General features: G+C 44.2%; 1 protein-coding gene across 1 annotated transcript in view; it reads right to left on the bottom strand.

Moving 5' to 3' along the window:
* Positions 1 to 11966, bottom strand: part of RFFL (ring finger and FYVE like domain containing E3 ubiquitin protein ligase) — a gene marked incomplete at its 3' end in the record, with an annotated part of 41598 nt that continues 29632 nt past the window's right edge. Inside the window, exons 3-7 of the mRNA XM_006925156.2 lie at positions 8801 to 9211; positions 5049 to 5132; positions 3871 to 4081; positions 2612 to 2635; positions 1 to 176 (exon numbers count right to left, since the gene is read on the bottom strand). Of these exons, the coding sequence (XP_006925218.1) occupies positions 1 to 176; positions 2612 to 2635; positions 3871 to 4081; positions 5049 to 5132; positions 8801 to 9211 (906 nt within the window). The remainder of the gene's footprint in view (positions 177 to 2611; positions 2636 to 3870; positions 4082 to 5048; positions 5133 to 8800; positions 9212 to 11966) is intronic.

The following is an 11966-nucleotide window of genomic DNA, read 5'->3' as shown; positions in this document are numbered from 1 at the left end:
TCGGAAGACGTGCACGGCCCGGATCACATACTGCCGGCAGATGGGACACTCATTCATGCGCTTGCCACACTTGGTACAGGTTACCATGTGGCCACATTCCAGCAGAACACAGTCAATGGGTGAGTCCATGCAGATTTTACACAGGTTCTCCTCCAGGTTGGATGGCACTGCTCCTCCTGTACAGACACAGGGCAGAAAAGGGGCAAAGGGGAAAGTAAGATTATTATTAAGTGTACAAGGTGGTGGAGAGATGGAGGTGGGAGAGAAAAGGCACACTGTCAACAAACCCATAATTCACGCACTTCCCCTAAAAAAGAACTCTAAGCAACATTTTCCCAGTAATCAATTCCAGTTGCCTGTTTAATGTGGACCTCTATAGGTCAGGTTATAGATCTGAAAAGTAAGGTACTTGTAGATCAAATACATCCCAGAACATGAGAACTAGATAAGACAGTGTCTTCAAAGTTTAAAAGAAATAATTTTCAGACAATTGAGAGTGTAATAGAGTGAGTGAATAGCACTTAGGTATGCATTATCTCCTGAGGCAGAACATGCTGAAAAGATAAAACTGGTTCCGAAAAGTTTACATATAAATGGGCTTCCTCTGAGGAGGTTTCCTGGTGGAAGAGCCCAACAGAAATAGCTCCCTCTTCTGTGCTACCCCCACAGAACTTCGTCCATATACCTATGACTGCTTTACCACACTGGATTACAATTTTTGAGTTTGCCTACTTATCTCCCCCTATTACACTATGAGTTCCTTAATTCAACAAATTCAATCAATTTCCACAATTATATACTTAGCACTGTTATGTGTTCTGAGGTCAGATAGTCATCTTTGAATCCCTAATATGCCAGTCAGGTGGTAGGTGTTCTCTAAATGTCTGATAAATGATCATCTCCCAAGGGAATGATAAAAGCTCACATTTACTAAATGTTTACAGGTGCCAGGCAGGATCCTAAAGCTTTGCATATTTTAACTTATTAAATCCTCACAAAACCTATGAAGTCGTACTCTTATTACTCATTTTATAGATGAGGTAACTGAGGCCAAAGAGTTAAGTGGCTTGCTTAAGGGCACACAGCTGCTAAGTAGAGAAGCCAGGATTCAAATTCAGACAGGTGAGCCTTCTGGGCAACTGGCCTAAGGGCAGGGACTATCAAGATAACAGTATTAACTGCTCAGTGCACAGAGTTCTTAATAACAGCTCACTGGCTTGTTTGAGTGGTGAGACACAGCGGGCATGGCCAGTCTCCTAGTTTAGTTGCACAAAAAGAAAGACCTTCATCCGGCCATTCCCAGCCAGCATGTTTTGAATGGCTGCCTGAAATGGGTAGCCATAAATTGGGAACTGGACTCATACCAGTCACCTCTGCCATTCCACAGGGGAATCCTCCCGTATTCTGTTGCTCCTGTACTTTCCCTTCTGTTTCCTGGACTATTCAAAAAGTCAAGAAATACCTGAGGTGGGCTGGCTGTGAAAGGTAGTGAAACCTATTCAACCTTTTAAGCTATTGGCCCTAACAAGGAAAGTATGAAAGGACTGAACTATATAAATACCTAAGAAGAGTGGAGTAATGCACAGAATTTCATTACTGATTACTTCTCTTAGGAAGAACAATAAACTCATCAACTTGGTTGCCAGCATTCCCTCAGGGAATCAGAAAAGACACCAAGTGGATTAGCACAATCAAGGTGAAAGAGTACATCTAGAACTCCAAATGGTTTGGGGGAACTAAGAAGACTTCAACTCTTGAAAACTTATCAGCCTGAAGATTGTCCCATTCTGAGCAAAAGGCCATTTACTAAATAAAAAATTTGGAGATCTTTTGAAAGCTTTAAAATGCTTTGTAGGCCCCTGCACTACTCTGAAAAATTGAGAGAGTCCACAACCGTATAGCCTTGAGGTGTTCAAAAGGTCTAGCATAGTATTTTAGAATGAGCCCCAATCTAGTCAGAGTCCCACAGTACATTCTGAAGACACCCAAGGGCCCAGGTGCATGTGTGGCAGTGGAGGTGGGATATGCATCTTGTGCCTAGAAAGCACCGTGTGTGACACCTTTCTTGATCTGTCCCCAGAGCAGCTCTCGCCACTGTCCAGCCCCGTACAAACAAGTCTCTCAGGTTACCACCCTTTCTTTTTGGTGGGACCAGAAGCTGTTGAACATCCCAAATGATCTCCCTGAAATGTACACAGAAACCATACCACTCAGACCAGAACAGAGTAAAAATTGTAGGGGAAGGAGTGCCTTTGCAACAGGAATATGAAAACTGAACCAAATGTGACACATATCATGACTCGCTTTGTTAAATATTTTACAAATGCTGGCTTCTGAGCGTGGGCAATCCAGAGATGTGCAAATCAGTCTGCCCGCGCCCCCCCCCCCCTTGTAATGCTGGTACTCCTCCCCCTTCACAGGGAGGGGAGAATGAAAATTTCTAAAGATGCTGAGAAGCCCTGGTTCTCAGTGAATTTCCTCCACACCCTCTGTCCGGATGCCAATATGCTCAGAGTTCTTAGACTAGTAACAGGAATCAGGTTTGAAGGAGCGGAAGGACAGAGAGCTAAGAGCCTAAGTCCGTTTTCAAACAGGAGAAACAACTACATACCGTTTTGGTCTTCAGCACCACACACTAAAAAGGAAAAAGAAAGATGTCAATATGTGATGGTACGAAGAAAAGTTTCCAACTACCCTGACTTCATATCTGACCTCTGACTAGGTTCCTACTGAAAACCAGGATGGCCCGGAGCCCGGACAGACACCTCCTCACTCACTCACATGCTAAGAACTCACACACAGCTCCTGCTGGTGTGTCTGGTCTAGTCTTAAGAAAAGGGAGTCCATTGGTTTGCATGAACAAAACTTCAAGTAAGAAGGATACTGCATAATAAGCACAATAGCCTTTCCTGTAACTTTCAAAGCTAGCATTAAAGTCAAGAAAGGAACAGTCTGTTCTAGATGGCCAGGGCGTCTGGATGAAATTCCCAGGTGGAGCCATCTCCTATTCCCCATGTCCTCACAACTCTAAGGAGACTCTGGGAACACTCCCAAGGGAAGAGAGAGTCTTTGAGCAGGTGATTGGTCAGATGTTCCCTAACTCTGATGAATTCGAGCTACTAGGAGAGGAGAGCCTGAAATCTAATTTCAACTACTGTCAGCATGCAAGGAATCAAAATCTTGATGTGCAGGAGCTAACTCAGTGGGGGAGGGAAGGGGACGGGAGGGGAGGGTTCTACGTGAAAGCATCTCAGGAAATGCAGAGTTCAGAGTAGACAAACACATTTCTCTTTTGTAGGACTTCTCTGCCTTTACTAGTATAGTATCGACCAGGAATCAGTAACAGGGGGACATAATATATTTTTTCCCAAATTCATTTGACCACAGTCCTAGATATTTTACTGGGCGTCACCTGATAATGATACCCTATAGAATGATTTGGGAAATGAATAAAAGGAAAAGCCCAAGTGCAGGCGGAATAGATATTTTCCTTACACAATGTGTGCAAAGATTTGCTTCCTGATCTCCAAACTCTTTAAAGTAAGTATTGTTGGAGGTAGTAGTAAGTATGGTAGGGGTGACTTATGGTGAGAAAGACCAGGGAAACAGACCAGGAAATTCTCAATTAAAATCTGGGCTCTATAATAAAAGGTAGATGCTAATAATGCCTATTCCATAGGCTGCTCTGAGGATTAAATAGAAGTATATACAATGCCTAACCCAGTCCTGGCACCCAATTCCAAATGGCAGCTGTTATTAGATGGCCAGATGTGTAAGGTGAATCCTTCCTTAGAAGACGGTCATTCCTTAGAGTGAGACACAGCAAGCACTCCGGAATTCTGTGCAGCTGCCACCCAGATAGCCCCTCACCCAGGTGCTGGAGTCCTTTCTGATCCTTGTACAGTCGTGTCACCCTCTCCATCAGCTCCCACTTCTCACAGCAGCCCTTGTAGTTGACGAAGTTGCGAGCCAGAATCTCTTTCAGCTGCCGCACAGTCAGACCTTCAATATCCTCCAGGTCAGTCAAGTCAGACAGAGAGGCCCTCCGACCCGGAACAAAGCTGTCCTCTGAGTCAACAGACTGAAAAAGCAAAGATGAAATCCATGAGTTTAGCTTTTACCTCGCCAGGCTCTCTCTCCAAGGACCCTAAAGCACTCGTCACACCATACTTTTGGTGACTGACCTCGAGAGTAGAAACAGGCGCAGGAATAGTACCTGGCATGGTGCTTTGCATTACAAAATAGATCCATCTCTTCCTGACCTACAGTTAGTTCTGTGCTCAGGCACAGTCGGTCACAAACCAAGCAGACAGTGTATATAGCAGAAGGAGCATCAATTTGAGTCAGATGGCTCCGATTTTGAATCCTACCTCCTCCTCTGGTTAATGCTAAATAATATTAGGCAAGTTACTACCACTCTGAGCTGATCTGCTCCTCCATGAAGTAGAGATAGTAATCTTACTGCACAGGATTCCTGTGAAGACTAAATGTGGCAGTACAGGAAACCACGGAGCATGGTGCTGGCTTTCTCTCTCCACTGGAGAGAGTTCTGTTTTCCCTCGGAAGAGGGAGACTTCCCTGGTAAGCACTCCTCTGTATGTAACCTTGACCATAGCTCCATGGCCCTGATGGCTGTGCCCTCTGGGCTGGCCCCACTATGGCTGAGGCCTGAACTCCCTCTCATCTTTCCTCCTGATTATCTGACCTCCTTCCCCTGGCAATGGCTACTGTGTGCTAGAAGCAGAAGAACAACAGATTTGCACAGCAGCACCACAAGCCGGCACTCTGGCAGCTCTTAGAAAGTCAAGAGACTAGAAACTAATGGGCCATGAGGCTCCCCAGTCTCCACTGTGATCTCACAACTCCACACTAACATACTGATAGCTCTGAAAGAACATTAACACTAAACTCCGCCCCTGAAAACAGAATTTCATCACAGGCTGATTCTTCTCTCTCCACTTCTAAGTCTGTTGAGAGTTTCCTAACAGCCTAAGCTAAGAACAGTGAAAGAGCAAAGGCAAAGGCACAGACCCGAGCAGAGGCCCCACCTGGGTCTCATCCTCAGCAGGTGCTCTGGCTGTGCTCTCCGGGTAGATGGGTTCTTCTTGGTCCTGAGACACATGGCCATTGGCCTGTGGGAAGAGAAAGGTGCCATCATATCCATGAAGATGTCCCAGGGATTTGTATAGCATGGGCCTCTTCCAAGCACACACCATGTCCCAAATGTACTTTCAACTCCCCCAGAAATCTGGAGTCTCACGTAGCAGCATTACAAAAGCCTTCCCTCTAATACTGACTTTGTCAGGCACAGAAACATTACAAACAGATTTCAACTCTAGAACAAGAGTGAGTGCATTAATTCTGCGCACCACCTGGATGGTGTTAGCTGCCACTCATCAATTTAGTCTCAGCTTGAACACTCCAAGTGAAAGGAAGATCACATGTCCACTGCTGGAGACTGCTAACGGCCATCTAGTTTTCTTCTTGACACTGACCCCAAATTGCTCTTCCTGTATCTTCCACCCACCCTCCCTGGTTCCACACCTTGGACTAATGTCCACTATTTTCTTCCAAATTGTTCATCTCATGTCTTCCCTTCCTCCATACTAAATCTGCCTTGCTTCCTCATCTGGCCCAGATGGGACAAAGTTTCCAGGGCCTCACCACCCTATTCATTCTCTCTCTTCTGGCAAGTAACTACTCTTTCATTCTGGAAATACGTTCTAACCAGCAAGGCACACTATTACCAAGAGTTGTCTTGAAACCTGATCAAAATTCTATTTTATTGCATCTAAGAATCTATTAGCCTAACACTACATAAGATAAATACCTATTCTTAAGGAGTTTAATTCTGTTTAGAATTCTAACTTCTCAAAAGGTTTTGTCAATGAGTACTCAGAACTATGAACCTCCTAATTCTATCACTATTAAGCCACAACCCCTTAACTAGGCCTTCTTCACCCACTGCTCCCTCCAGGCAAAGGGCTTGATGTGAGCCCAGAGCAAAGAGGTATCTGAGTTCACAGGCCTTTTCCACTAGAGTCTTGGAGCACCAGTAAAAGAGACAACCTAGGAAACCAGTCACCAGCAGGCGTTGGCCACTCATTTCAGATTAGGATATAAAAAGAGAGCTAATTAAGAAGAAACAACCAACTACAGGGGGAATGAAAAGTAGGAATTACCACCACCATCAAAAATGCCAAGTGAGGCTAAGATATACATATAGCATACATGTATGGGGAGGTACCCAAAACAATGTCTTCATCAGCACCTCTAGTTTTCTCTTTGCTTTATGAAGATGTGGTACCCACTGGCCTCCTGGTGTCACCTTGGAGTTACAAAAAGTCTTTCAGAGCCTAAACTGTTCCTAAACAGACAGCTTTTGTATGTCCTTTTTTCTTAGAAAGAGAAACTGGATCTCATGCTGAAAAGCATGTTGTCTTTTCTCTTGTCCACTGGCTAAATCAAAATCCACAACTAGTATCTGTCCACAGTTTTGCTTATTCCATTCACTTCCTTCCCTAGCAACTATTGCCAGAGCATTAAATGTTTTAAAGAGAAGAACTCTGGTGGCATAAGTACTATGAGGACATTTGCATTCTAGGTGAAATTATCTGTTTTTCTGGCTTGCAAAATGTACATCTCACTGGAACAGGGGATGTGAGCTGACACGAAGGCCCTCTGAAAATATCAGCGATCGGAGGAGAAGTACCCAATTAGATCTGGTACACTGTGTGACCGACCTGTAGGTAGAGTCTGGAAATTTCCGGTTAACAAGAGGAAGCTTAAAACCGAGTGAAGAACTTTCACTGAAGAACGCACCTGAAGGTTCATTAGGGAAGAACAATTTCCTCAAGTTACTATCTTCCTATCTCCCTATAAACAGAGAGGAGAGCTCAACCAAACGAAGAGAAGAAATCATAGCAGCAGGTAAAAACCTGTCCAGGGGACAGAGAGCCAGAGCTTAGGAAAGAGTCAAAGTCCAGCTGGGAAGAAAGCATGCTCAAGTCAACAAAGAAGTAAATGAGTTTACTGCAGGTAAAGTATGCTATCGCAATGGCCTTTATGCCTCATGCCTGTCAGAGCTGAATCACGGGGCCCAGTCCTGGCAAAGGAGGTGATCATCAACGGGAGGCAGCAGCCATCCACATCCCATGTGGTAACTAACAACCCAAGTACTATGCCAGCTCTAAGTAGCTCAAAGCTCTTAAGACATGGCATCACACTAGTCAATTCTCACAACATCCTGGCAAGAGCAAAACTCCATTTTACTGTTGAAGGCTCAAAGTTCAGCCAAGGTGACTAAACAGTCAGTGACATATTGAATGTGGAAACCGGATCTTCTAGGTCCTAATCCCCTCACTACTGCCCAAGCCACGTAAATAAAAGGGTCCTTAAGGTACTTAAGCACATCTATGGGACACCATCACTAACACAGCAGTTAAGTCCACCGGCCTCACTCTAATCCAACAGTTGGTTTGCATGTCGACTGTGGACCAAAAAGTGGCCATGTACTAAACCTGACAAGCTCAAGAAGGCCTGCATGGCAGGCCTTACAAACTCAGAGTTTGAAAGTAACCACAAAGGATGGTCTGAACATAAAAATTCCTAACTAAAAAGCAAGTCGTGATAGGTAGTGAAGTCCTAGGCCTGTAGCTCCCTTGACAAAAGTCAATCTTTACCTTTAGTAAGTCTATCTATTGTCTTTTTTTAATCTAAGATAACATATCTTTGAAATCTCAGAGTAATCCCTTTTCTAGACCCCTTGGGGTACAACCTCCCACCAGAGCATGAGACCACAGAAACTCTTATTGTTATCTTGTTGCCCACACACCATCTGTGTACTAGCCTGTACTCGCCAAAGTAAAAGAAATACATGTCTCTCCATTTTTTTTTATCCAATCTCAGAGATTTCCCCAGTTTTCTTCCTCCTGCCTCCCTAATCTGCCACCAATGAATTTCACATAACCCCCATTACATCTCCTCCTTTGATTCTAATGTATAAAATAAGCTATAAAACTGCCATTCTCCAGAGCATTTCCTCAACCCACTGAGATTTTGCTTCCCGACAACTGTCATCAGTTTGGCTCAAATAAACTCATAAAAATTCCCTACAGGTTTGGACGTTTCTTATGTCAACACTACCTTCCTTCTTGGAGAGGCTTTTGAGGGCAGAGGCAATGTATTACCTGTTACAGTACTTCCTATTCCTGGTTCATAACTCAATGTGCTGCTCTTAGCCTTCCATTTCCAGGCCCACTGGGATGATGATAAGGCAGCTTACTGTTCGATAGTATGCCAGCCACTCCCCCGCCCAAACAGTGACTGGTGAGAGAAGCAGTGTCCTTGTTTTGATCAGTTTCCCCACTCTTCCTTCTCTCTACATAGGTTCCTTTGTCCCTATGTGCCTTGTGATGGTTACTAAGAAACTGCTGTCCCCATCCAGCTAAGGAAGACCATGACAAAGTTGAGTAAGTAGGAGGGTATTTTGAATAGAACTAAATTTCAAGAGTTAACAATGAGTTTTCTCAAATTATTTCTGGGACAATGAAATTTTTTTAAATGTCTAGCTGGGATATGTATGTATTAAACAAAAAACCTGGTACCGTGCATTATCATCTTTGAAAAAAGCCAAAACGTAACTGTGATGTCAAGAAAATACCATTCATACATTAGTAGGCAGAAAAGTTGCACATAATCAAAACACCTATGGTCCCACCCGACTCCCACATCACAGGCAGGAAGGGAAATGAGCCCTCAAACCGGCAAAGATTGGCAGAGACTGCAAACGGGCCCGTACCTGCTGATTTTCCTGAGCCTGGGCTGGGGAAACAGAGGTGGCTGGTACAGGTGAAGAAGGGAGGTTGGGTGAGGTAGGAGGTACTGTGCTGGCATGAGGCTGGGTCAGGAAGGCCTGCTGCTCGGGGAAGTCTGGGGACAAGGTAGGGGCACGAGTCCTGCCCTCCTGGGAGATTACAGGCTGCTGGCCAAGCACCAAGAACACCAGCTCCTCTTTCTCCCGGCACATTTCTGTAGAGATGTCATGGAGGTTGAGATAGTCCCTCAGGTCTTTCACCTTCATCTTCATGAGCTCCTCCCGCTGAAAGGCCGTTGCTCGGAATCGTTGGCAGAGAAGGCAGAGGCGGGGCCCATTCCCCACTTGGCTCGAACAGGACATGCAGAAACTTTTCTTACAGTCCAGGCAGGTCTGCTGCTTAGAGCAAGAGGCAGAGGAAACGACATCAGAGTGTGAGAACAAGATGGAATGGGCTGGGAACTTAGGGCTGCCATGCCCAACAAGACCGCCAATCACTCTAAGCTTTCTCCTTTACCTAAAGGTGCAAGCTAACTTGTAGATTTCAGGTTAAAAGCCACTCAGGGGTGGCAAACCCCTGTGTGAATCTGTGTATCTATGTACAGGACACTGCATTTATTATCCCATTTGAGGCTTTCTTTATTTTACTGAGAGAAATGGAGGCTATCAAGACTACCAGCTTTAGAATCAAAAACCCCTCTATTTTTATTTCTCTCTTCCATTTCTTGTGGTGTCACCTTGGGTGTGTAACTTAGCCTCTTTGGTCCTCGGTTTCCTCATCTGTAAAACGGGAGTGATAACAGTACCTCATAAGATTACAGTAAAGAGATAATACATTTTAGCATATTTTACACAGGAATCTTCAATAAGTGTAACTGTTTTGATGATTACTGCTAGGAAATATAAGCTAATGATGAGAGCCAGAATTCAAATCATGAACTATGATTCTTTCTACTTTATTGCCGAGATAAGAAAGCAAATGTATAAAGGTTGTGGTAGTAACTGTTACTATTAGTAATTCAATTTATCGAGGGGCTACTATGTGCTAGAGCTATACCTAGCTTGTCATTTAATTCTCAAAGCAACCCAGTAAAGTAGGTACTCATGTACCTGCCTGTTTCAGACAAAGCAACCAAGGCCCAGAGCTCTAAGTATCATATTCAAGGGCAGGCAGTAAACAGCAGAGTTAGAATTCACGCTCGAAGTCCATCTAATGCTCATGATCATGCTCTTTCTACCAGGCCATGTTGCTAACTTGGTCCCACTCAAGCCAATAGCAGTACAGAATCAAAAGCCTGACTCTATCTCCAAACTCCCAACCAGAGCCAGTGCCCAGGCTCCCTCACCCAGGAAGGCCCAGAGTACTGGGAATTCAGTGGTGCATAAGAGCGCATCCAAGACAAATATTCAGACAGCTACAGGAGGCTCTCTGGACATGATTAGGGAGCTCTCGTTTGCAAAAGTAGTGTCTCAGATGGGCAACAATAGCAGCTGGCAAGCAAGCTCGTACGCCTGGCAACAGCAACTCCCACAATCACAGACAACACAACACACGATGGCTAACTCAACTCACAGGAAGCAAATCCTCAGCCTCCTGCCCCACAGGCTGAGCAAGCACAGCGACATCTGACTGAGTTCTGCTGCAGGCAAGAGCAGGCTACACTCCCACAGGAGAGGTAATTCCTGGGTACACTGGGATGGTCCTAGAGGGCACACTCACTAATTGTTTAAAGAAATAAAAAACTTTTCAGTCTATGGTGACTTAAGTATTAACCTAAACATTTCTGCTCCCTCTTTTCTAAGTATAGAAAGCTATTCAAGCTAACAAGAATGCCCAAGACTCAGATTCTCATAGTTGAAATCAGAGAAACTTGTGTGGGACTGAAGTATGAGTCTGCATAGCTGAGATAGTAATATTTAATTTTGTATAAGTGTCATTCAGGTAGTAAAGGAAAACAGGTATAATGTTTACCATACAGTTTTGACTATTAATACTTAGAAGGCACTGTAAAACAACACATATCAAGCTCCCTATTCTTTACAGTTATAACCAGACAATAAAATGTTTGTGGACTGACTTAAAAGAACACACAGCTGCACTAACATCATAACTGTTCTGGGACCAGTAGCCACCCTAGGTGGAAAATGGGTGTTTGGGGGTATTAAGGGTTCATTCATACTAAAGCTTTTCTATTGGGAAATGAAATGTGTTTAGGATGACTGAGAGTGAAATGAAGAGGCTTCAACGTCATAAAGCTGTAGGTCCTGACATGGAACATTACTTAAGTCAATGCACTTTGACAAAATCTAGCTTGACACAACTAAAAAGCCCTGAGTTGCTCAATCAGCCAGATCAAAACAACTCTCTATTCTTTCCTCAAATGTGTGTGACTCACTGGGTGCAAGATCAGAATGCAAAGACAGCAACCCAGTTTCTATGTCCGTGATCTCCCCCCATTCCCAAGAGACTCTAAAGTCAGCTTGCATCTGAAACATATCCTAAAGGAGAAAGTGCTGGAGGCTAAATCCCAGTTTTCAGAGGCAGGAGAGAACAAAGGAAAATGAAAAAATGGCTATCAACAAATGTGGGCAGAATAAGCAAAGGAATCACGCATATATAAATTCTAGCAAATGGTGCAAACCTACTGAGTAACAACACAGCATGAAAGATGAATTAGTGGAGCCAATGTGCCTGCATAAATGCCAAGAGACACACAAAAATCCAGGATCAAAAAAGCTGGTAGTGGCACCTCAGGTAAGCATCACCGGTCAAGGATGCTCTGTGGGTTGCTCTCATTTGCTAATATGCCCTTCTCTTATTCCTACCCCCTCCCCATCCATATTCCTTGGCACAGGTTGGGCTCATTTTCTCACCCTATCAGCCCTTTCTCCTCACCATCCTTCCTATAGTTATTCCTTCCTGCAGCCCACTAAGAGGAAAAAGGGCAGCCAGAGGAGTGACAGAACCAGGATTAATTCCTAGCTAAGGGAACTCGTACAAAACAGATAACTTCCCAGAGCATCAGATTCCTTACCAGGTGGTCAGCCTACCTCTAAGGACTAATGGAAGTTTCGCATGAGATAATGTATGTAACACCTTAGCATAGGTGGGTATATTCACAAAAAGGTTACAGTCTCCTTTATTCTCTTT

Source organism: Pteropus alecto, unplaced genomic scaffold (genome assembly GCF_000325575.1).
Source record: "Pteropus alecto unplaced genomic scaffold, ASM32557v1 scaffold98, whole genome shotgun sequence".
In the NCBI taxonomy this organism is placed as follows: domain Eukaryota; kingdom Metazoa; phylum Chordata; class Mammalia; order Chiroptera; family Pteropodidae; genus Pteropus; species Pteropus alecto.
Note: the sequence above shows the minus strand (reverse complement) of the source record. Positions and strands in the feature narration are given on the sequence as shown.